Raw genomic sequence first — 26,856 nt, forward strand, 5'->3', positions numbered from 1 at the left:
TCCCATTCCCAATCATGGAAGTGGGATGTTGGGGAGGGAGAGAGGAATTCCCTGTGCAAACCAGCCCAGCAGGAGGAGAGAACACGCATGTGAACAGATGGATAGGTACTTGGGGGAGTGAGGGGGGCGCTTCCAGGGCTGAGAGACATGTGCCTTTTGGGTTTCTGAGAACTGGGTGGGCGGAAGCCCACTCACTGCTAACAGATCCCCCTCTCAACCTAAGGGGAGGATCTACAGGATCTCAAAAATCCAACTGATTCTGGGGGACAACTAATAAAAGAACAGGGACAGGAGTGCGGTCAGAGGGTCATAAGAAGGAAGCCTGACGGGGACACCGAGCAGAGAACCCCGGACAGCGCCCACTGCTCCTCAAAGGTATAAAGGGAGCCAGTGGACACAGCCCAGAGGAATTCCGCCCAGATACGTGAACGGACAGAGGATCGTAGGGCACCACAGCCACTCTCCAGGCACACTCACTCCTCTCATAGAGTCAGTAGGGAAGATATGCCACCCCCCAGCAAACTCCCCACACCAACCCAGGCTCTAGCGCACACTCATACTCCTTCACAAAGACCTCAGAGAAGGTACTCTGGCATAAATTCTGTTGACACTCACCAATCTCCATTTCAATGAAGGCTGCCTCATCAGGCAGGGCTCTGGGGATCACACCAGGATCACTGAAACTTGTCCGCAGGAGCATGGCCATCGCAAATAGGAAAAGAACTACTGCAAAGACAGGGATGGCTGGAGACAGCTGAACTGCCAGGTAGCGACACCTATGGAGGGAGAGAAGTAAGGAGGTGCTGAATCAAACCAAACAATGGCCTGGGCAAAACTCTCTTCAAAGCCCGGGAAGGAATCAGAGCCCAGAAACAGCCATGCAGGAGTTCTCCAATGGATCACTGTGAGGATCACGTCTGGAGAGACTGCCCGGTGTCCATGTTCCATCCCAGTCACCAGGGCATAATACTTTTGGGATTTCTACTTGCACCACTGCTCCTAAGGCTCAGAAAGGCTGGTGAGCCCCTAATGCACGGGTCTTCAACCTTTCAGAAGTGGTGTGCCGAGTCTTCATTTATTCACTCTAATTTAAGGTTTCACGTGCCAGTAATACATTTTAACATTTTTAGAAGGTCTCTTTCTATAAGTCTGTAATATATAAACAAACTATTGTATGTATGTAAAGTAAATAAGGTTTTTCAAATGTTTAAGAAGCTTCATTTAAAATTAAAATGCAGAGCCCCCTGGACTGGTGGCCAGGACCCGGGCAGTGTGAGTGCCACTGAAAATCAGCTTGCATGCCGCGTTTGGCACGCGTGCCATAGGTTGCCTACACCTGCCCTAATGAGTGCAAGGCTGGAGGGTTGGGGTGGCCCCGAATGGCCCACAAAAGGGGTCAATGATCTAACTGGGTACCTACATGGCCCCCCTCAGCACAGTATCAGTGTGCTTCACAAACATTAGTGAACTTACACCACCTCCACGTATTCTAGTGTCAGTGACCTGGCACCATAGCATAGGAAGCCTGTGGCAGGAGTCTGTACAGAACCTAGCTCTGAATCTTAGCCCAATGTCTTGACCATTCTTTTTCTTCCTGCAGTTCCCCTCTTTCCCTACACACAAATGTGATCACATGCAACTCTTTGTTAGGCAATCTCACCTGTGTGTCTCAGAGTGCTTTAAAGACTAGGGTGACCAGATGTTCTGATTTTATAGGGACAGTCCCGATATTTAAGGCTTTTTCTTATATAGAAGCCTATTGCCCCCTACCACCATCCCAATTTTTCACACTTGCTATTTGGTCAACCTATTGCCGATGCAGGAGTAGCCCATTTGTAGCAGTTTAGCTGAACACACACATTTGGCCTAAGCAATGCTGCCTCTCCGAAAGCTAAGTGGATAATAGTTTGTTCTGATATGAGGGACCTGGACTTTATTTGTAGCTCTGCCTGAAGAGATACTGTGGCACCTGTGTCAAGCCCCTGACCTAGCAATGTTCAGATTAATCTGACTTTGGGGGAAGACTTTAAATAGAAGTTTCACTGCAACTTTACTGGAACTGAACTGGAAATATGGAAATTATTTGGAATATGGAACCACAATGTTCCCAACATGGTTTGACAGCAGGATTTGACACGGACGTTCAGATCTACACCACAGCTTCTTTTACCACTTGGGCTAAATTGGGGGTTCTCAAACTGGGGGTCGGGAGCTGTCAACCTCCACCTCAAACCTCGCTTTGCTTCCCACATTTATAATGGTGTTTAATATACAAAAAAGTGTTTTTAATTTATAAGGGGGGGTCGCAATCACAGACTTGCTATGTAAAAGGGGTCACCAGTTTAAAAAGGTTGAGAGCCACTGGGCTAAACATACTTTGCAAGTGCATTACATAACTATTTGCTAGACCGCAGTGGAAGGCTGAGATTTCAGACCCCTGCACCTGGCTTTCGAAGGAAAGGGTGGTTTGCTGGTTACAGACAGACTACCCAAGCACAGCTTTGTCACATTCAGTCCAAAAGGCAGTGTGGCTCAGTGAGTATCTTCAGTCTGCCGCACGAGACCTGGGTCCTTGTGCCAAACCGATTACATTGAGCATGCCTGAACAGAGGGGCCATCAGGATTTGCAGTCTTGAAAGTTTCACACCAACTAGATGGGTCAAAAGGATAAGCAGCAGTCCTTCGAACCTGACCCACCCAGCCAGTGTCAATTCAAGCCCCAGGGTGGGCAAAAGGCTCGAGGACATATTACTAAAAACTCTCTGGGAAAGTTTTTGTTTGTTTTTTGGGGCTTGTAACCAAAGTGTTTTTGTGAAAAGAATTAAACATGAATGCTTGCTGGGAAGGGAGTGACATTTTAGGGGGTGGAGTGGGAGGGAATGGGGTGAGAGGCAATGGGGCAGCAATGAGGGCAATAAGTAAGGACAGGTAAGTAAGGGAAGTAAAGGGTTGGGGAGGGACATGGGAAGGGGACAAAGGAGAGAGTGGCAGGGGAACTGGGGGAGAATAGGGGCAAGGTGTGTCTCAGCCCCACATTCTCTACAGTGTGCATGCCAAAATCTGGGGGGTCCTAAGCCTTCACGTATATGCCAGGATCTGGGGTGGCCCTGCCCATCTATAGGTTCTGACCCACTCCCTTGCCCACCCTTCATTTGTGCTGGTTCTGGAGGGGCTTGCCTTTCTGGACTGGAACTCTCTCCATGCCCCCATGTGAGCTGGGATCTGGGAAAGCCTTACCCTACTGGGTGGGGGAGCTGAGGTCAGGCATATCTGGAGCATGCAGAAGCACAGGGTTTCTCAACCTGTGAGCTGGGATACATAATTAGGTCACCAAAATGTTTCAAAGGGTTCCCCATGGGGCTGGCTGGGCTTGCCTCCCTGTTCCAGACACTGCAGCCTCTAGGGTCTCAGCACCACTCAGGTTTGGCCCTGCCACCATGACGACAGGAGTCCAGGTAGAACTGCAATCCCATGGGCCAGGTCACAACTTCACTCTCACAAATTTGGTCCAGTTAGTGGGGACAGGGGGAGGAACCTAGCAATGCAGCAAACCGGGAGGTTGCAACGCCCGGATCGCAGAGACAAGTCCAGCCAGGAGCTGCCAATGTGAGGTGACTGCCAGGCAGGACCCAAGAGAAACCACTCCAGGACCTTCACCCCCAGACTACTTACCGGGTCAAGACAAGCCGTAAACATTTAAAAATCGGTCCTGACCCCTAAACGTTTGAGAATCACTGCTGGGGTGAGGAGCTGAGAATGGAGCAGTTCACACATCTCAGAGCTATTGTTTCAGGCTATAGGGAGTGTTCTCATTCAGCTGAGACCATCACATTTAGGTGAATGGGCCATTTCACACCTGTTAGCCTCCCATGCTTTCAGGATTATCCTGGGCTGGGGCTTTGACTATAGCAAAGCAGTTGCTGATAAATTTCATAAATATTATAGCAGAACAGCCTCTCTGCTTCAGTTAAGACTTTGTAATTTTTCTGTTTAAAGGACAATTTTTCTAAGTGTTCTAAAATCTGCATGCCTACCTGGCTAGTCTTGAAATTTGCTGTGCTTTGTGGTGGTGCAGGGTAGGCTTAGTAATCCAAATTGGAGGTCATTTGAGCAAGAGGTTCTTATGATACAGCCTCCCCTCCCAAACCTGCACCCCCCAAAACTAGCTTTTCTTGAAGTTCACAGATTCCGCCAACCTTTTTGTGCACAATTAGCTTCTAAAATGCTAATGGTTTAATGGGCTGGGAAGGAGAGGGTGAACTGGACAAGAGACACACAGTCTTCTTTCACATGCTTAAAAGTTACTGTAACCACCAGTATGAAACGGTCAAGTTCTTGGGACACACATGCCGTGCCTGAGATTTCCCACAGACTCAGTTATCAATTACATACTGCAAAAGCACGACCACTGTCCCCAACCCACTACAACTAGGGCTTGATATCTACAATTAAAAGCTAGGCTGAGATAGCTATATTGTGCAGGGGTGAGACACACCACACCCCTCGCCGTGACACACAAAGTCTATGCCAGATGCTAGGTCCGCATAGCTGCTTCCATCAACCTAGATAACTTAATTCAACACTGTTGGAAAAAGCCCCTTCCAGCAGTATAGGTTGCATCTATGCCAGAGGTGGGCAAACTATGGGCCGCGGGCCACATCCAGCCCGCAGGACCATCCTGCCAGGCCCCTGAGCTCCTGGTCGGGGAGCCTAGCCCCCGGCCCCTCCCCTGCTGTCCCCTCTCCCCAGCCGCACCGCCAGTGCTCTGGCCCACCACTCCTGTTGGACAGCGTGGGTGGCGTAGCTGGCTCCAACTGGCCGCAAGTTTTTGCTGCTCTGAGCAGCAAGGTAAGGAGGCAGGGAAGTTGGATAAGGGACAGGGGGTCCTGGGGGCAGTCAAAGGACAGGCAGCCTGCCTGCCGCGCTTGGGGCGGCACAAAAACAAGAGCCACCCCTGCTCCTAAAACCTGGGCTCTATTCCCAGTTTTGACAGTGACTGTCAGGAAGCTGGGCCTGCAGCAGAGCCAGTCACCAGGCAACTCAAAGAGGAGAACTGGCCTGTAGTAGGCTGACTGATTGGTGGAAAGAGTCAGCAGACCAGATCTTAAACCCAGCAGCAACAGCAGTTTGGCGGGTGCTCAAAGCATTCTTCCACAACTGCAAAAACTCCTGTGCCAGCTTGTCCCCAGTCCAGCTCCTGCCTAGTTCCAGCCTTGTTCCTGCCCCACTCCAGGTAACCTGGCTCTGACATCTGGCATCCACCAGTGATCAGGCACAGCATATTTTGACTCCCCGTCTTGCTTACAATCCTGTTTGCCAAGGGCCGAGCTGGGACCAGCAATCCTTTGCAGCTTACACAATCCTCCAGACACACAAAGACAATCCAAAGGTGCCCCCAGAAATAAATAGGTGCCCCCAGAATAACAGGTGCCCCTGTTAAATATCAACATTATGTTGACAGGTTTGACCAAAAAAAAAAAAAAAAAGGCTGACACCCTACCACCCCATTGCAGCTACATCTACCCCATTGACCTCTAGCCAGGAGGAGAGGTTCCCTGGGGCGCATTCACTCCCTCTCCAAACTCAAACTTACTGTCACTCATGGAGCTATCTGCATGAAAACCTGCAAAAGGGATTCATTTACTCTTCCACAACCCCAGCAGGGGCCTCAAACTTCTTTGTGGTGAAGATGCCTCCCTCCAACTTTGTGTGGTTTACAGAGCTCTGAACAAGTTTACAATCCCAAAACCAATACTCCTGACTGTTTATTAATGAACTGTTCTAAAGACTGTTCTTCACAAAGATGAATCTCCATGCACGGCCAGCTTTACTAACTGCAGGGCCTGATTAGAATACCGGTGGCAGTCCGGGGCTTCGGCGGTGGGGGGGTCCGCTCCAGGTCTTCTGCGGCACCAAAGACCCCCCGCTGCCGAAATGCCACTGAAGCCCCAGACTGCCACCAGGTAAGTAACAAAAAATTATTTACAGGTGTCTAAGGCACGGGGCCCAATTCAAGGGAATCGGGCAAATTGGCCTAAAGCCGGCCCTGCCTCTGTGGAGCTTATAACCTGGTGAAGGAGAAGATGATGAATGAACCAGGTATGAGCACCTGGAATATTTAGTTAAGCCGTTTGGGTTGTGCAATGCCCTGGCGACCTTCAAGCATTTCCTAAATGACATCTTTTGGGACATCCTGGACCAATTTGTCGTCATTTAACTGGATGACACCCTCATTTTCTCTGAATCTCCACAATCATCATGTTTGCACAGTATGAGAGAGACTTTGCCAAAACCATACCTATGTGAAGCTTAAGAAATAAAAGTCTGATAAGGACACAGCGGAATTCATGGGTTATCTCATCATGCCTGAGGGACTCACCATGGACCCGCATAAGGTGGCTGCAATATCTGACTGGGCCTCATCCAAGGATATACATGGGGTGCAGCAATTCCTGGGATTTGCCAGTTTCTACAGGCGAGTCTCTAGCCTGGTTGCACCCATAATGACACCCCTGCAAAAGGGGAACCAGTTCACCAGGTCCACAGTATCCCAGTCAGCCTTTGACTGGCTGAAGAGGATGTTCACCTCAGCATCCATCCTGATTCTCCCAGATCCCATTAAACCATTTAGGATTGAAGCTGAAGCCTTGAATTTTGTCATTGGTACAGTTTTATCCATCATGCGGGCCCCCACAACCAATTCCACCCCTGAGTCTTTTATTCTTGGAAGCTAACCCCAGGAGGAAAAAAAATATGATATTTGGGACCAGGAGCTACTGGTTATCAAGGTGGCTTTCAAGAAGTGGAATTACCTATTAGAGGGAGCCCAATTCCCAGTCCAAACTCCTGACAGCTCACAAGAACCTTGAATACCTACAGACTACAAACACCTTAACCAACATCAGACTTGCAAGCTTTGACTTTGAGGTAGCCTTTCACCCAGGGACAAGAAACAGGAAGAAAGATGCTCTATCCCGCAAAGACAAATATCTCAAACCCAATGAAGAGCTCTCTTCCACTATGCTCATGGTGTCCAACTTTATCAATGGAATGATCGACAGTCTGCCATCCTCCTTCCATTCCCTGATGACCCATTCGCAACCCAGATCTGCCAGATCCTGAATTATGCAGGTACCAGGCCTAATGCCAAGTTCCAACAACAGAACTCTGTCGCAACGGTTGTATTTATGTTCTGGAGGGACAACCAAGGCTTCAGGTAGGAAAGCTGTGCTATGTTTTGCCACTTGTGGGCCATTTTGGCCAATTCTATACCTGGAATCTGATCTCAAGTTGCTTCCAGTGGCCAGGCCAATGATCTTACATCAAGGATTATATAAAAGGTCCTACAACCTCTGTGCCTGTACCAAGACTGCACCCTGAAAACCCATAGGTTTCCTCCAGCCTCTGCCAGGGACTCCATAGCCTGTCTATTATATCAGTGGACTTCCAGACTTCACTATAGAACTGCCACACTCTCAGGGACACACAGTAATCTGGTTGCCACTCATCTCCTACCAAAGATGGCACACTCCATTCCATAACATTACTGTTCCTACCACATAGGAGATGGCTCGGCTTGCCCTGGACAATGTCTTCTGCAACCACAAGTTACTAGCAGATATTGTATAGGACTAGGAACCACAGTTCATTTCCTGATTCTGGTGGCATTCTGACTTGTTGGCACTGAATCCCTTGCCTCATCCAGCTATCACCCACAGACTCATGGGCAAACAGGGAGAGTCAAATCTTGGCACAGTATCCTTGCTGCTTTCCGAGTTACCACCAGGACGACTGTTGCCCCTACCGTACCACACCAAATTTGAACGTTAATGAAATCCACACCTCAGTCCAACATAGCCCATTTTTTGAAAACTATAGCTTTCACCCCCACTTCCATTAAGACTTACTGGTAAGTTCCCCAGTTTAGCTGCTGTGAACTAGCCTCCATCCTATAAAAAGTGACTCTACTAGGAGATCAAGGAATACTTTCAGTACACCAATGAAGCCTATAAACACCAGGCAGACCAAAATTGTTAGAGTGGCCCCAATCTGGCCATAGGGGACAAGGTATGGCTCTCTGCCCATCTGCCAAACTAGACTACCAATACCTGGGCCCTTTAATATTTTAAAGAATGGGTAAACCCAAAGGCCTTCAGGTTACAGCTGCCAGAGTACTTGAAAATCCACCCATCTTTCACATCTCACCTTTTAAAGCTGTAAAACAGGATCCTATACCCAAATTGATCAATTCACCACACACAGGTCTGCAGACAGCAGGAGTACTTGGTCTACCAAATCCTTGACTCAGGCAAGTTAGGGGAAGCCTCCAGTAACTGGTAGGCTGAGAAGACTATGGTCCAGGAAAGCAGTCTTGGGAACTGGGGGAGAATATCCATGCCCTGGACATATTTGAGAGTTCCACTGGCAGTACCCCAAGAAACCGGGCCATGAGGCTCCTAGCAGGCGCCCTTCGGTGGTGGGAATACTGTCAGGAATCAGGTCCTGCAGCAAAGCCAGTCTTTGGGCAACCTAATGAGTGCAGCTAGCCTGTAGTAGGCTGCCTGACTATCTACACCGCCTGATTGGGTGGAAGTCAGCAAACCAGCTCTCCACTTTGGAAGCAGTTTGGCAGCTGCTCAAAGCACTCATCCATGGCTGTGACAGTTCCTGTGCCTGCTTGTTCCCAGCCTTGCTCCCACCTTGTTCCAGCCCTCTCCCTGCGCCCAACACAGTCCTGCTCCCAGCCTTGCCTCACTCCAGGTTACCGGCTCTAACCCTGGGCTCAGATTCCTGACTTTTAACTTCATCTCTGACCGTTGGCTCTGACCCCAGCTGTGATCCTGGGCTCCGATTCCTGGCTACCAACTCCTGATCCAACCCCTAGGCATAACCACCCATGTCCCAGTCTCAGACACTGGCCTGCTGGGTGACTTTGGCCAAGTGACTTCATCTCTCTGTGCCTCAGTTCACGCATTTCTACAATGAAAATAATGATGTTTCCTTCCTTAAGGCTACTAGCCCTAAGTAAGATCTAGGAATTATCATCACCTGGTCACAAAAACATCTGGGCTGCACTCCTACATGATAACTGCAACTGCCTACATGACCACTACCTTCTACCAACCCTTCTCTTTGTTAACAAAATTAGGAAATTAAATAACAAAAGAGTTTGTTAATGCAGAGTGAAAGTTGCCCAGTGATAGCTCATGCCCTTCCAGAATGTCTAGGTCAGTAAAACTCAAACTTATGAAAATCAGGAAGTACAGAGTCAAGGTGCACACCCATGCAACTTTAACTCTACCATCTTTGAGCAATGTCCCAATAACCCAGAACACACACACTCACAGTCTGCCTTTGCCCTATACTAAACAGGAGCTCCCTATACTCATACTCTTAGTAGACACGGGGGTCTTTTCGTGGATTAGCCTAAATTATACAACTCCTTCAAATCCTTTATCCTTATGTACATACAATCACACACAGAACTTTCACTTACCATAAATTAAACCCACCAGGCCACATGATCCAACTAACTGCTGATACCCCCATCGCAAGAAGGCACGTGCCCTGCTACTGACACAGTGCTGATATGAGACATCCTGGATCTCTCATGGTACAGATGCACCTCTTTCCTTCTGTCACACACACAGGGGATCAAGGAGAGGGGCTCAAATATACCGACATAGGGCTACAGACATTCAGATCATCTCATATCACAATCACAGCTCTTCCAAGCTGCTCCAACTAATTTCTCTACCATTCAATACAGCTACACCGTGAATGCCTCTGGAGTTCATGCAGCTAGTGGCTATCGCCAATTCCAGGAGGGTGGAGTTAAGATTGCATGGACCTTTACCTTAACTCTGCATTTCCTCGTTTTCACAAAGCTTTTCTCAAGTTTGAATAACTAGTCACTAAACTGAACTAGCTGAATAAACTGAAATGAAGAAAGCGTTCTCTGCACCTGCAGAAGAAACTACTCCTGTCAAAACCTGGTGTAGCACTTCAGCAAACCCTAGCTTTCAGGTGCTCAGCCAGTAACCTCTACTAATTCAGTGCTTTGACTTTCTTTAAAACTTCAGCAGTTAACATGTACTGCTTGATTTATTAAAATTTTATGTAAGTGATTTTAATAGATTATAGTAAGTTTGACTTAGCATAGGATATACCTTTTTTAAATGTATGTAAATTTAAAAAATAAGATTTAAATAAAAACATTTTTTTAAATAATGGTATCTACCCTCTCTCTATAAACATCCAGTCCCTCTCTGAATCTTACTAAGCTCTTGGCCTCAATGAACTCCTGTAGCAGTGAGTGTTCAGTCTAATCACACAACGTGGGACAAAGTCTTTCCTTTTATCAGTTTTAAGCTTGCCAACTTTCAGTTATTTAACATCCCTTTGTTCTTGTGCTACGAGACAGGGAAAGCAAAAGTTCCCAATATGTCTTCTCTAGACTAGTGGTTCTCAAATTTATTTGATCAGGCCAGCCCTCATTCTTTGTGTGCTTATTTGTTTACGCTCCCATGCCAAAATAAGTAAATATACTGCCGCCCGGGCAGAATAGAGAGCAGTTAGGTGCCCAGCTGTGAAGGCAGTGCTGTGCCAGCAGCAGTGCAGAAGTAATGGTGGAGTGGCAATGTTAAACATTAAATGTGAAAAGCCCCGTTGCCACCCTTATGTCTGTGCTGCTGCTGCCACCCTAGGGCTGACAGCTGGAGCCCCACCACCCAGGGCCTACAAGTGGAGCCCTGCCGCATGCTCCAGGTGAGGGACTAGTGGGGGAGGGGGGCATGCAGGAAGGAGAGCCTGAGCCCAAGCTGTCTCCTGGTGAGGGATGTGGGAGGAGAGAAAAGGAGAGCCCAAGCCAGAGCTCTCTCCTCCCCCGCAAAAGGGGGACATACAGCTCATAACTTCCTTGGAACATTCCTGCACCGACCTTGGGAGACCCGACCCATAGTTTGAGAACTGCTGCTCTAGACCATTACTTTATGTTTTGTATCATGACCCCTTTTAATCATCGTCTTTCTAAGGAAAACAACCCCAATATTTTCAATCTCTTTGTGACAGTGTACCCCATTAGGCTTTATGGGGGTGGTGCTCATAAATGTATGTATGATATAACTGGAATAGGGTTTTGCTACATATGCCATGTAACATATCTGTGTAAAGGTTATGATCTACTGGCTATGTTCATCCTAGTTGTATGCAGGCACCATTTGTGTGTTCAAAGTTATGAACATTGGCTGTATAATTGCTTGATTTCTAAGTAGCCTTAATTAGAACATTTGGTCACTTCTTGGGAAAGGAATGTGCAAGTTAAGTGCTCAGTCAGGAAGCACTTAACAGACAAGAGAGCTTGGAAGATACCAATTCACATAAGAAGTCTACCTGAGGATGTTCAAGGTAGCATGTGGGTAATAGCAGCTACCTGCAAGTCTTGAGTCATGAATGGTCATGTGACTTGCCCATGTGATTCCAAATCTCCATTTTGTGACTGGATTCTACACAGGGGGGGGGTCTCCATCAACAAGAGAAAGTCTATTTAAACCCGTGGGAGACCCCTCCATTTTGTCTTCAGCTGCCTAAAGAAGGAGCCTTTCCACCCCCCAGGATACTTGAAGGAAACTAGAACAAAGAACAGTAACTACAGGGGGTGTGAGTGATTGCTGGACCCACGCTACAAGGAGATTAGTCTGTAAAAGGGAGCATTCTGGAACTGGTGAGGAACTTATCTGTATTTAGTTTGATTAGACATAGATTTGCGCATTTTATTTTATTTTGCTTGGTAACTTACTTTGTTCTGTCTGTTAATACTTGGAACCACTTAAATCCTACTTTCTGTATTTAATAAAATCACTTTTTGCTTATTAACTAACTCAGAGTATGTATTAATACCAGGGGCAGCAAACAACTGTGCATCTCTATCAGCGTTATAGAGGGCGAACAATTTATGAGTTTACCCTGCATAAGCTTTATATAGGATAAAATGGATTTATTTGCGTTTAGACCTCACTGGGAGTTGAGCATCTAAGTACTAAAGACAAGCACACTTCTGTGAGCTGTTTTCAGTAAACCTGCAGCTTTGGGGCAGGTAATTCAGACCCTGGGTCTGTGTTGGCGCTCCTGAGCTGGCAGGGAAAACAGGAGCAGAAGTAGTCTTGACACATCAGTTGAAAGCTCCCAGGGGGGTATTCTGTGATCCAACCCATCATACTTCTCCTGTGTTTTTCCAGATGCCTACTCGTTCTCATTACTCGTCTCTGAACCCCTTCTAGTTCTGCAGTCTCCTTGTTGAGATGGGGTGACCAGCACTGCTTATAGTAATCCAGATGAGGTTTCACCATTAATTTATATAACCGCTCTATAATACTCTGTATTACTTTTCATCCCATACCTTGTGCCTCCTAACAGCTTGTTGTTTTGACCACAGCTGCACGTTCAGCAGAAGCCTTCACAGTGATGGCCAGATCCCTTTCCAACGTCAATACAGTTAATTTAGAATCATGCAAGATGTGAGTTCAAAACCACCAGAGTTTTGAACTTGAAAAGGGAGAAGTGCTAGAGATTCCATGAAGTCCTCTAGGGATGTTGCTTCTGATTTTACATGGAAGCTCAGATACTACAGTGACGCACGGAAGTATAAAACAGACATTCTTCCCTCCCGTGTGCATTACTTTGCAGTTATCAATGGTGAATTTCACTTGCCGTCATGTTGCTCTTTCCCCTACCTTGGTTAGGTCCCTCTGAAGTTCCTCATAGTCCTCTCTGGACTTGACTAACCTAAGTAACTTTGTGTCATTTGCAAATTTTGCTACCTCACCGCTCACCCCCTGCTTTCCAGATCGTAAATATATTAAACATTGGCTGTAGCATGGAAACTTGAGGCCCCGCGGCTAACCTTTTGCCCTGATGAAAGTTCATCATTTATTCCTACTCTTTACTTCCCGTCTCCTAGATTGTTTTTGATCCATGACAATAGGTGATGTGTCTCCCAGCGTGACCTGTGCCTTTACAAGGGCTACCAGCTCCAAATAGCCCTACACTGTTGCCATCTAGTGGTTTATTGCTTGAACTGCTTTCCCTAATAATAAAGGCAGAGAAGGTCTTCGGTATGTGTGTGCTACTATCTGTTCCTACTGTCTGAGAGTTCCTTGCAAAGCACTGGAGGGATTCCTAGCTGGTCGGCTGGGACACCTAGCTGGACACTTGTTCACTGGCTAGTTGCTGGATTTACATTTTCTCTATGTAGCCAAGCCACTGTCTCATTTTGGATTCCCAAAAAGTGACAGCTTGCACAGATGATAGGCTGGTTTCTGCCTAATAAATTCATATCAAGGTTTCTACTGAGAACATGATTCTCATCCCTCATTGATGTGTGAGCTCTAGAATTGCTAATTCCCCTACTGAAATCATGCATAGGAGTCATAGGTATGTCTAGAGTGCAATTCAAGGTGATTGGCAGCATGAGTTGACATACATATTTAAACTAGCTTTAGTCTGTCTAGCTCGGGGTATTGGTAGATTTGTAGCTGTGGCAGCATAGACTTCAGGACAGGCTAGCCACTCAAGTAAGAGCCCAGGGTCCCAAGCCAGATTGCGCAGCTCACAATGAAGCCCATGCTGCTGCAGCATCACTGCAAGTGGTACTTGTGCTGAGCGGAAATGCAGTCAGAGCAACAATTGATAGATAAACCACCACAGAAAGGAGATATGATGGAAGAAGCCAAAAGGTAACTACGACATGTGGGACAGAGCGAATTTGGAGCATGCCCTTCAAAGGCTCTAGAACACCACCTACATAAAAATGCCAAATGAAAGCATTCAGGCACATGAAGAAGTGACATGTAAAAAGACAGCTACATTCAGAAACAGCTTATTTTAGACCAGATTTTTGTTTGTTGCTTTATAATACTGGTATGATTTCATTTATATCTCATTGATGGGGCAGGGGAGAATGGAGACAAGTTATATAGACCTCGCTTCAGCAGAATATGAAATTCACTTTGAAATGTACCCTATCCACTCAGCTATGCAATCTAATTACTTCACTAGGGAAAGTCAGAGGGATTATTTTGGCCATAGGAGGAAGCCCATAGATTCCCCCCTCCCTGCAATAATGCACTACACATGGAGAATTAAACCAAAACCACAGTAGAAGGGCCACAAAGCTGAAAGTATGATCCATATATGCACTCTGAGCCTGAACCAAATCTCCCCACTGGAGACAGGCCTGTGTATCTGTTCTGGGTGTATGGTCAGATGGTTACAGGAAGAATGAGTGTGTTTGGTAATGTCAGGGCCATTCCGCCCTCAGGTTTGAAGCAGAACACTGAGCAATAGGAAAGCTCATCCTCTCATGCAGCCCATTTAGTGCTTCTAAATTACACAGGGCAGAGCAAGTGCAAGACTCAGAGCATCAGAAAGCAAGAGTGCACTGAGCATTTCCTTTTAACAGAGAGTCGACAGAGGCTATGGCTACACTTGAAACTTCAAAGCGCTGCCGTGCGAGTGTGGTCGCAGCGCCAGCGCTGGGAGAGCTCTCCCAGCGCTGCGTGTACTCCACATCCTCTATGGGTGTAGCTTGCAGTGCTGGGAGCCGCGCTCCCAGTGCTGTGGCACTGTTTACACTGAGGCTTTACAGTGCTGTATCCTGCAGCGCTCAGGGGGGTGTTTTTTTCACACCCCTGAAAGCCAAGGTTGCAGCGCTGTAAAGCGCCAGTGTAGCCATGGCCAGAGACACTCTCAGCCAGGTCACCTACGGAGCAACACAAGGGAGCATGTGTAATGAAAGGCACCAGTACCCACATTACCAACCTCCCCCCAGAGTGAGTGACAATATGAACTAGGCTTGTTAGGGTTCTGGTCTTTCAACAGCACTTGCTTGGAGTGTTGATGGAGGTGGTACAGTTGCTCAAGTGGGGGTGCCCAGTAGCACTCTAAAAGGGATGCAGCCTCAGCCCTCTAGCCGCTTCCCTCTGGGTGTTCCCCCCTCTTGAGTCATACGGGGAAAAGCAACTGAGGAGTAGGAAAACAAACAAAAACATGCTGCCAGTTCAAGCTGGGCTGCTGGCCTCTCTTCCTTCAGAGGGGACATGGATGGGGTGCACACTGGGTCAAAGGCCGCAGGGTCAGCAGCAGAGGAATATGATACAGCCCCCTTCACCTCAGAGGACTTGGGCCTCCTTTTAGGCAGGGGTAGGCTCTGTTTTTCACCAGGCTTCTCCCTGAGAGCAGGGAGGCCCAGCACTCTGCCCTGCTCTCAGGCTACATTTACATTAGAAGATGGGGCGTGTATGCATATGTTAGCACACATTGAGCTAGCACGAGTATAAATAGCAGTGTAGCCATGGTAGCACAGGCAGCTGGAAGCACAGGTCAGCTGTGCTGAGTACAAACCAGCCTGAAACTGGTGAGTATGTACTCAGCACGGCTCAGCCATGCCTTTGCTGCCGCTACCTGTGCTACGGTGGCTACACTACTATTTATACTCAGGCTAGTTCAAGCAGCATTAATGTACATGTACACAAGCAGAGGAATCACATCCCTAGCTCACAGCTTAGGCATACACTCAGAGCTGCCCACTGCTCAGTTGAGCTTCCCCACTCTTGAACGCCTCCATTCTTGACATGACTTGCAGATGCAGTGGGGTGGGGCCACTCCAGAGCACCTTCTTAAATCTTTCCTATCTGTTGTGGAGTTTATTCATCTGGCCCCACACCTTTGGAGTGGGGGTTGGGGGGGAGAAAAGGAGGAGGGCCAGGGTGCTGTTAGCTGCTGTTTGGATCTCCACAATCACATAAAAAAAAATAAAAAAAAAAATCAGCATTTTGATTCATCTCACCAGCCCAATGGAATATTTGGAAGCTATAGGGTTGCAGAGACAGGTACCAGCACTTTACCCTTGGATTGGTGTTTTTCATGTTATTCAGATACCTAAATGGTTTATGATGAGAGAAAAAGGGTCCCCAGCGGATGATGCCTTGGAGTCCATGGCCCATTTCACTGCCAGGGCCTTTCTCTCAATGACAGAATAGATTCTCTCTGGGGTACAGCTGTCGACATATGTAGAGTATGGGTGTTCTCCCTCAACCTCTTGAGAAAGAGCTGTCCTCCGCTCTCTCTCTGAGGCCTGTGTTTGTAGTATGAAACTTTTTGCGAAGTCTAGATTATAAAGAACTGGTTTCTGAGCCATATAATCCTTTAGTGTCTTAAAGACCTCGTCACAAGCCTCAGACCACTGAACCTTTTTTGAACATCCAACCTTTACAACATGCATGAGCGGAGCTACAACAGTGACAAACACTGATGATACCAGGCCAGTCCCAAGAAGCACCATACTTTTTTGTTTGTCAGGAGGCTGGGACAGGCTGCCAAAGCTTGAACCTTGTTGACCAGTGTTTGTACTCGGCCTTCTCCAATACTATAGCCTAGATATGTGGCCATTACATTGTGCTGGGTTTGCAATCAGACCTGCAACTGTGAGGGACAAAAGGACTGCTGAGACCTGTTTTATGTGGCTAACCCAATCTCGGCTGTAAAATCATCCAAGCATGTATTCCCTATATGGCTGTAGAATGTGTGTCCATTGGCCTCTGAAAAGTTACTGCTACTCCAAAGGTCAAAGGGCAGGGCTCTTAATTGATATAAACCAAAAGGCATGGAAAAAGCAGGTCCCTCACACACACCCCTCCAGGATCCTGGCATCGAGGATATACACTAATATCCTTTTGTGAAATCTTAGGCACTTATGTATCTGGCAGCTCCCAGACTTTCCAACAGCTCATCTATCCTTGGCATTGTATGTGTGTTGAATTTTGATACTGCACTGATCTTTCAAAAATCAATGCAAAAATGCCTTCTGACTTTGGCACAAGCACAATGGGGCTTCTCCATTCACTGTGCAACTCTTCCCAGGGTAAGCATAGCCTGTGGTTCATCCCAATTGTGTCCCACATTATACAGGGAAGAGCCCAGGAGTCCCCTGGGCACACTGTCACGACACCATCTCGATACGTTGGTATGCCAAGCTGGCTGGTCCTAGTAAGGATGATAACTCAGTGGGGAAGAGTCAACTAGCTGCTGTACCTCAGCTTTTTATTTGGGTTCAAGCATCTCTCCCATCTGTACAGGGTTGGTTGTTTGGGTCAAGGGTGCCTGGGGTCCTAATTCAGGATCCAAAGGATAAAGGGCTATGAAGCCCCTTGAAGACTTTCCAGGCTTTTAAAAAGATTCTGGTGGTATATATGTGGGTTTTTTCCTTTCTTTTCTTTGGCTGCAGGACCTCAGGGCCAACTTGTCTCACCACCTCAAATGACCATTGCCATAGGCCAATAATTTGGATTCTGAGCTAGGCAGCAATAATAATACCCAATAACTTGGTTCGAACACCACAATCAGGCCCCTCAATTGTAGGCTTTTTTGAGCTCCCTGGGCATTTAGCAGGTTTTCTTTGGTGAATGCCCCTAAAACAGTGGTGGGCAACCTGCGACCTGTCAGGGTAATCTGCTGGCGGGCCATGAGACAGTCTGTTTACAGTAACCATCTGCAGTCAGTAACCGTCTGCTCATGGCCCGCCAGCAGATTACCCAGACAGGCTGCAGCCCATGGGCCACAGGTTGCGCACCATTGTCCTAAAGTCTTAAATTTCTCCTAGCTGGTGAACATACTGTACTATGTTCGTAGTCTGTGGTCCTTGCTCTTCCCAGGTTTTGCAAAGCAGATCTAGGATATGCTGTGACAGCCAGCCATATAGGAGCTTGAAAGATAGCATATGAAAGGGGGAGGATAGCTCAGTAGTTTGAGCATTGGCCTGCTAAATCCAGAGTTGTTAGCTCAATCCTTGAGGGAGCCATTAGGGATCTGGGGCAAAAATCTGTCTGGGGATTGGTCCTGCTTTGAGCAGGGGTTGGACTAGATAACCTCCTGAGGTCCCTTCCAAACCTGACATTCTATGATGTTAGTTCCCTGATTGGTCAGGATCTCCTATGGTATTGCTATCTGGACAAAGAGCTTTATGAGTTCCACCACGATGGTAGCTGCATTTGTAGAGTGCAAGAGGGTGGCTTTGGGATACTAGGTCACGTAGTTGAGGATGACCAGAATATGCCAATGCCCCCACAGCATTCTTTTTCAGGGGTTCCATGAAGTCCATCCCTATTATCTCAAAAGGGTCCTCAACTAAGGGGTGCTTTGGAAGAATTCTTTAGGTGCTTTGGGAGAATGGCTAATTGGCATGAGGCACAGTAGTTAGACATCTCTGCATACACTGGGCCAGTAGATGTGGACCACTACCCAACTTATGGTTTTTTCCCTTCCCAAGCATCCTGCAAAGGGAATTGAATGGGCAAGTTGTAAGACTTCCTGTCTTTAACTCCCAGGGCTAGGATTTGAGTTCTTATCTCAAACTCCTTACCTCCCATCTGCCCACTTCATTCAAGGCTGTAAAGCCATTCATCCCTGACCTCAAAGTACAGCCACTGCCTTAGCCACTGGGGATCTACCACCACTCCATTCATCACAGCCCAACTTAGCATCTGATCAGCTCACTGCTCTTGGACAAAATCGGTGTTTTGGGCTAGAATGTTAGCCTCCTGAGGCTTGGGGAGTTGAAGGTTCCCTGATTTGGCTGGAAGTCCCCTCACTAGAGTCCCCTTCCTCTGCTATCCCCACCAGTTCTGATGGTTCCAAAAATGCTTCTGTCTGTGAAAGTGAGCTGTTCCATCAGGTAGCCAGCCAGTCAGCCACCTTATTCTTTCAAGATGTCACCAAACCAACTAATTGGTCCTTCACTAGGATCTGGCTCTACCCCAAGTCCACCAGCCCAGTGACTGCCTTCCCATCAATCTATACTGGTTCAAACAGGTTGGCAGGGGCCCTTTTCTGCATCTGGATTTCTGCCCTCCAGACTTGACTATAGCTATAGTTGATAAAGGGGCAATCTCAGTGTAATTGTCCTGGTTGCACACATGCAAAGCAGACCACAGGGACTAGACAAGAGGTATATCCCAAGTTGTGGGTAAGGCTTTTCCCAATGGGGTGGCCCCTTTTTGATGTCCAGGTGCCCCCAATCTTGATCTGCCCACACAGGTCTGGCCCTAAGTTGCACTAGCTTCTTGGGCACCTCCATCCAAGACTTCACTCCTTTATCTATACCCCTCATAGCCCTTTAGGTAAGCCTGGAGTCCCTTACTGGAGGGTTATTGCACCTTGGCTGTCTTTCAGTTCAGACTGCACTGGACCTCGGTCTTCCGCCTGGGTACCTGCCTGCATCCCTGGAGGGCTATCAGCAGACATATAGTTCTTACCATGTTAGCTAACACAATTAATGAGGTAAAATCCTAGTGAAGATAAGGTAGTTTATAGTTTGATTTTACCTCGAGTTACTTAACTCCTTTTTTCCCCTAACGAAGACAATGCCCTAGTCTTTCCCTAGGATTTGGCCTCCCTGTGTAACCACAGGAATGCCAGACTAGAGAGCCATGGAAGCCAGTATCTCATCTCTGAGAAAGGCTATTAACAGATCCTCCAGACATAGCTTCAAGGAACCTACACATGCAATAAAAAAAAAGATGGACAACTCCAGTGGTCGTAAAGAAAAAAAATTCAGCACTCCAGATCATGTGAGACCAAGACCAAAAATGGAGCGTTCAACAGAAACTGTCAACAGCTACAGTATGTCCCTCAGAAAGAACAATCAACAGAGCAAACTCTACAGAACAAGAAATCAAGGACTCGAAACCTACCACTGCCGGTTGTTGCAACTAATGGACAGACCGATGACTAAGTTGTTATGCATTCAGGTAATGTAATTAAAAAAACAGTACAATTCAGAGACACTTAACAGATTGATCCATACTGAATTTCAAAGATAGTGCAATAGTGCAAATTTTGTAAATGGCAGGTGGCCATATGTGTAACACCTTATTAAGCTTGCCTCAGCCATACCTCGCAGAACATTGAAGGACTTTAGTGTCTCTCTCTGGGAAGGAAGCTCTGTGGCTAGTCCATAGTTGGTACAGAAGCCTGACCTGCTAGTAGTAGCCCTGCAGCCTACCGTGTACAAAAAAAAAAAAAACAAAAAAAAACAAAAACATGACAGTCATCAAGACCAGCCTCTGAAGCACGAAAGTTTGCATTCCTTATATATTTTCCCTAATGTAACTGGGAATATTCTCAATCTATGACAGCAAAATTAATAGAAGAATCTGACTAAATGCTTGGCCTCAATCAGGTCCACAGGCTAACAATGTATTGTGTAAAAATCTAAATCCTTAACAGTTTCTAAATTACTGCCTATCAATTACATGGGATGTCATTTTATTTCTATATTATGAAAAAGGATAAATACAAGTGCACAATTTACCTTCTCTATACTATTCATACATTTGTATATGTCTCATTTCCCCTTTTATTTCTCTCTCTTCTTTATTAAACTGCTCTCTTTGTTCAGAAGGATTCCCATCTCTGCACCCCAAATTCTGAATATATTACAATGCCATATCACTCAAAGGGATGGCCTCCAGTACTATTTTCAGGATCTCAAACTATTTCTTTCAACCTAACATTGTTTTTTTCGCTATTCTTATATGGTGAAGGGAGATTTTCACGAGCTGTCTGCAATGACAACTCCTGAGGACTACTTTGAACATTTACATTTCTTCAGTACAATTTCAAAAGGACACTCTGGGTACCCCAATTGCCAGTTTCCTGTGTCATTCCAGAGACAACACTAGGATCCTCAGAGTGGAAGAATGCAAAGAATATTTGCAAACGAGGGTGATCTGTCCCCAAAGTCATTTGACCAGAGACACAGCAAGACAGCAGCATTTGGGATGTAACCCCTTTTTTTTTTTTGAGGGGGGGGGAGAGGGGAGATACTAAAAGAGGGAAGTGTTGAAAACATTAACCCACCAGTCAACGGCATTAATCAGAGCCAAGCTGATGGGTTCTGATTCCACCCAGCACAGGACAAAGTTCACAAGGCACTGCTGACTCAAACTACATCTGACACTTCTCCATTCCAGGCATTCCAAAGGCTTGTTTACCTCCCAGCTAAGGTGTGACCATACAAATGCTTCAGCTGAATTAAATACGCATTCAAAACATACACACCCCTCACCAGTGTGGGTCTGGTCAGGAGATACTAGAAACGCCACTTCCGCCCATAACATTAATTCCCCTCTCTTCAAAACAATCAGTTGTAACAGATGGAATTTTCTTCAGAAAATATGGCATTAAAACAGAAATTCCAAACTACTGCAGAAAGAGAAAGATGCCCCAGCATCTCCCCAGAGCACAGGAAAATGTAACACCACTAGACTGCCCTAAGGCCCCCCGCCCCACACACACACACACACACACACACACACAATCAGGGCATACAGCCCTTGAGAGGTGTGTCTCATGGATTCTCTTGACAGGAATGGATTGAAGGGAGCCGTCCAGAGGCCTCTGGCTCACCTAAGTGTGTGGAGGGGAGGTAATCACACACCTTACACATTTAAAAGTCAAATGCAATCTTGGTTCAATAGGTCTCAATACACCATCACCAATAATAGTGACTGCCTGCAGAGTAACATGGCTTGCTCTTCCACTGCTTGCCAGACTCTGCAGGGATCCATCATAATAAGCACTTACACAACAGCAGCACTTTACACACATTCATTCATCCTCACAACACCTTGCGAGGCAGGAAGTCCATTTTACAGGGGAGGAAATGAATAAAGAGAGGTAAGTATTGTTGCCTAGGAGCACAGACTGAGTCAGTGACAGAGCCAAGATTAGAACTCAGAAGTCCAGATTCCCAGTGTCATGCTTACATTACACCCATTGTACAGAAACAGACAGCGTCAATGAAGCAGAAAAGTCAGTTTCATATAGGGTCACTAGATAGCGAGCGTGAAAAATTGGGATGGGGTGGGGGGCAATGGATGCCTATGTAAGACAAAGCCCCTAATATCAGAACTATCCCTACAAAAATTGGGACATCTGGTCACCCTAGTTTTACAGGTCCAAGATTGTCTATGACCTGACAGTCCCTTCACTGCTACTGCTAAGACACATGAGACCTGGCAAATGTCTCTATAGCAAGGGTTCTCAAACTGGGGGTCAGGACCCCTCAGGGGGTTGCAAGGTTATTATATGGGAGGTCGTGAACTGTTGGGCTCCATCCCAACCCCTGTTTTGCCTCCAGCATTTATAATGGTATTAAATATATGTAAAAGTGTTTTTAATTTATAAAGGGGAGGGGTTGCACTCAGAGGCTTGCTGTGTGAAAGGGGTCATCAGTACAAAAGTTTGAGAACCACTGCTCTATAGGATGTTCCAGAAAGGCCATCAACACTGAAGGGGTTTCAGCCATATCCATTATTTAGAGGAGCGAGCCAGGTTCAGGTAAAGTTTTGAGGAAGAAGTCAAGAAAAGATACCTAACTGGGGTGACATGTCTAGGCCAATGAATGAGCAAGCCATAAACGCCTGGGTTACCAGAGTGGAAATTGTGTTTGCCAAACACTGTACATCATCTCCAGTAAACAGCAGGTTTTAGAAGCGGCAACGTTGGTTTAGTTTGCAGAAAATGATCTCAAGAGAGGTCCCCTTCCTCTGCTTTCTAAAGCATGCACTGGCCCATCAGCTCAGAGACATCTGTAAAACCCATCATGTTAGCCAGAGTATCATTCAGGACAATCAGATACTTGCCAGCATCACAAATACCCTGAAGGAGGCAAGGCTCAGCAGAGCTGGTCCCCTAGAAAGCAGCTGTAAATGAGCCCTCAAGAGACAGCAGAGATTTGCAACAATCTTGAGACAATCACAAGCCATTCACAAACTGAGTCCTCTTCCATTAAGTCTCCTTCCTCAATGCAGGCCACATAAGATCAACTAACTTTCACTCCATTCACAGTAACGGTGACACAGTACACCACACTGGCCAATGAGGTGGCACTTCCAGCAACCCTCTTCACACCAGACTGGACTGCCAGCCCACTCCCACCTTGGGAGAGGAGGGAGAAATGCAATGACAATGAATCAAGGCCCTGTCTACACATGAAAGTTACAGTGGTTTAACCAAGAGAAATTTTTAAACCAGTCAAACTTTTGTGCCTATACTAATTGTAAGAGGAGTACCACAGTAATACGGAGTCATGCACAACCAAAGACAACCCTGATGAGCTCAAAACCTCACATACTTACTGGTTCTATCTTTCCAATAAATGGTCCAAAGTCACAAATTGAGACTCCTTAGGAGATTTCTAGCTTTCAGAAAGGATTGAGCAGAACCCAGCAGGTTCCCTGCAAAAACTGGATTTTAATCTGGTGAGCTACACCAAAAATCTCAATATACTAGCTAGCCCTAATAAGGACCTGAGGCTGGCAGGAAATTCCTTCTTTCCTTTACCCAAATCCCAACCCACAAGCCCCCATGATAGGGGGCAAATTCCTTCCCTCACCCTCAAGTTATGGCAATTAGTTCAGCCCCATAAACTCCTCCAAAAGCAGGGATCTCAGCCCACTATGAACTCACTCAAAAGCAAAGAAGAGGGCACAGGTGCCAAGAATTAAGAAGAGCGTCAGGTAGAAGATGCCCTTCTGCCGGGCCATCATGATGCGACCATCGCAACAGAAGGTGTTCCTGCCTGGCAGCTTCTCCCATTTCCGCATCGCCTTCTTCCTCACCACCATCACCGACATGACTGCTCTTTCACAGGGCGTAGGGCAACCAACCGAAGTCCAGCTTCTGCTCCACTCTCGTTGAAAAACCCGGCATCATCAAAAGTCCAGTCACGGCCACTAAAGAGATGAGAGACAAGGACATCACCATGGGCTTGGATGCTATGCAGCAGTGCTCTCCAATAGCACATGGATCAAGGGAGCTGCTCAATTTACAATTAGAGGCACAACATTCTTCCCACCACCTCAAATCCAGCTCCTCCACACACAACCAGCTCTCATAGCTTGAGTCATTCTATGCAGGATATCTGCAGCTGACAGGAATTGTCAGCATTGCCTAACGGGGAGAGGACAGCCTTTGTAGCTCCAGAGTTTGGCCTTTATATCCACCCTCATGAGGTCATGGCACACAGCATATCTTTGTAGAGAAATCTTAATATCTTGCACTTTGTCTAGGTACTTATATTGCCCCATCACTAAAATACACATCACACAAACATTAGTGAACTTACATCCAGGTAGGCATGTATTATCCCCATTTTGCAAACAGGGAACTGAGTCACAGATTAATTAAGTGACTTGCCCATAGACATGCAGGAAATTTGTGACAGAGCCAGGAGTAGAACCCAGGTCTCCCAAGTCCAAGTCCCATGCCTCTAAACATCAAACCATCTCTTCTCTCTCATCCCTCTTTCAGCCATGGAACTCACATTAACTATATGTATGATCTTTAAGTAAGCAGTTGCAGAGGTAGCATTAGAACCCAGGTCTTCTGACTCCCACTTTCTGGACCTTAGACAGCAGACCACTACTTACACTTTAAAGTCTGGAATGGGGTTTCCTGGTAACGTGGGTCCATTATGGTCCCTCTAAGATGACTCAGACCGTGTACCCCCATGCAACATGTTAGACCTAAATTATGTGTTGCATGAATCATGTGGATTCAGGCAGCAAAGACCCTCCCCAAATTCTCTTCCCATCACAACTATCCTCAACTGGCTAAAAATGCAGGGTGCATACAGGGAATAAAGACAGGTGTGCACCACACAGCTAAAGCTACTTTAGTCACAAAGATTTACACACTGAACTCATAAGGGGTGGAACTGTGGGATTTTCTTTGGTCTATCCATTCTTCCCTCATTATACTGCTTTTCTAATTCTCTGCCAACCAGAGCACCCCTGCCACTGCAGACTTCCTGAAGTTTGCAGGAGAGGAGCCTCTCACCCAGCCACCTTAGCAACATGGCCTCCTGCTTTGCAGGGCACACTGGTGTTGCACCCTGGACACTTTGAGGCAGATTCATATACATGTAGAACTGAGGCTTATAGTTAATTCAATATGAAAATACAATAGTACAGCATCCTCCTTCTAGTTCTTAAAAATATATTATATTACTGTTTTACATCACCATCAAGTTTTTAGTTTGCAGCATTATTTTGATATTACCAATAAAAACTGCTTTGTAAAAGATGTCTGGGGGATGCCTTTAGCATGTGGGAGAAGATGCTGCCCTTCATTCCCTGCCTCCTGTGAGAAAGGTCTGAAGGTAGTAACTCTGAGGAGTTAGAACTTCTAGTTTCTCATTTCAAAAATAAGCAGTTTCTGCACTGGACTCTTCCCTACCCAAATATCTTTCACTGCAGTGGACAATCTGGCTAAGTACATTAAGTGGCAGAGAAACAGTTAACAATGTTTACATTTAAGCTGCCATCATTAGGTTTCAGGTCCATCCCCAACCCAGATAAGAGAAGGGAACACTTCACACACTCATCTTGGGTGGAGAATTTGTTTTTAAATGAAAGCTAAAGATATGGAGCACAATTATAAAGCCATTTTTGTAGCTACATTACACATGGACTCTGACAAGTGCAAATCCAGAATCTGCACAAAGCCCCTTCAGCAGAGAAAAACAGAGAAACGGGGTAAACAAAAACAGTAAAACAAAAACCAGGGATTTGGTGGCTGAGACAACAGAGATAGAAACTAATGAACAGAGGAGAATAATATCTTCCCCAGCTCACAAGGAGAGATAACACATCATCCCACACAGGGCTCTCTGGACTTTTCTGCACAGCCAGACAGGGCAGTACAGAGGCATCTATCGATACCGCACGCCAGACTGGCTGGATCCAAAGGAGAGCAGGGAGAGAGGCAGCACACACCTCCGCCCCTGCAGAGCCCTTCACCCGAGGAAAGGAGCACAATGGGTGGGGAGCAGAGAGTGGGGGTGGGAGCTAAACGCCTGCTCCGCTGGAACGGGGAACTCCAGGCCTCACACGAATGGCCTCTAAGCCCTGAGCCAAGGACTCCGGGGACTGGGCTCTGCGGCACTCCGGGCGAGGCTGCTCCGTCTAAGGAGCCAAATCAAAAGCCCCAGACTCAGCCAGCCCCTCAACCGGGTACACTTGGCTGCGACACCGCTCCCCTCATCCCAGCCGTGACCCGCCGACTCCTGAGCGGTAACCCCACTCCGCTCGCGCCCCCCGGAGCCGTAACCCCCCCTCTGCCACTGCCCCACTCCCCCCCCCCCCGCCTCTCACCCCCCCCGAGCCGCGACGCCCCGACTCCGTTCCCCCCCCGAGCCGCGACGCCCCGACTCCGCTCCCCCCCCGCGCTGCCCCCCGCCTCTCCCCGCCGAGCTGTGACACCTCCCCAGGCACCAGGAGCCATCCCACCCCGCTGCCGTCCTTCCGATCTACTCGGCCCCAGGGTCCCCTCACCTGGCGGGCGGTCACGCTGCCGGCTCCGCAGGCCAGGCCGAGCCGAGCCTGGCCGGGCCGCTCGCTCCCTCCGGCGTCCGGACTCAGGAGAGGCCACCCCGATGAGGTGGGGCGCGGCAGCGGCTACTATTGGCCCGTCTCGACCTGACTCTCCGCCCCAACACCTGGAACGCATTCCTATTGGCTGAGACGTGTGTCACTCTCACCACCACCCCGCTCCTACATCACTGGGTCCTAGAGAGAGAAATGACCAGAGACGGGGGTGCCACTCAGGGGCTAGGAGATGAGGGGCCCGTGGGCGCGGCCTAAGGGATGTGGGAGCCCAGGATAGGGGTCCGAGGCTGCGACCCAAGGACTAGGAAATGGAGGGCACGGCCCTGGGCCCGCAGCCCAGGCAGTGCAGCACACGGGTGGGGCCACGGGCCCAGGAATGGGGAGCATGGGGATGGGGGCACAGGGCCAG

The 26,856-nt window shown here is 47.4% G+C and overlaps 1 protein-coding gene across 2 annotated transcripts in view; it reads right to left on the reverse strand.

The window, feature by feature from the left end:
* ZDHHC9 (zinc finger DHHC-type containing 9) overlaps positions 1-26,479 on the reverse strand; it is a 37,581-nt gene extending 11,102 nt beyond the window's left edge. For both annotated transcript variants that reach the window (XM_030574385.1, XM_030574387.1), the window contains exons 1-3: positions 26,394-26,479; positions 23,527-23,792; positions 616-776 (exon numbers count right to left, since the gene is read on the reverse strand). In XM_030574385.1, coding sequence (XP_030430245.1) covers positions 616-776; positions 23,527-23,693 — 328 coding nt within the window. In that variant the 5' untranslated portion in view covers positions 23,694-23,792; positions 26,394-26,479. The remainder of the gene's footprint in view (positions 1-615; positions 777-23,526; positions 23,793-26,393) is intronic.
* Between the last annotated feature and the right edge of the window lie 377 nt (positions 26,480-26,856).

Source organism: Gopherus evgoodei, chromosome 9, assembly GCF_007399415.2.
Source record: "Gopherus evgoodei ecotype Sinaloan lineage chromosome 9, rGopEvg1_v1.p, whole genome shotgun sequence".
Classification (NCBI taxonomy): Eukaryota; Metazoa; Chordata; order Testudines; family Testudinidae; genus Gopherus; species Gopherus evgoodei.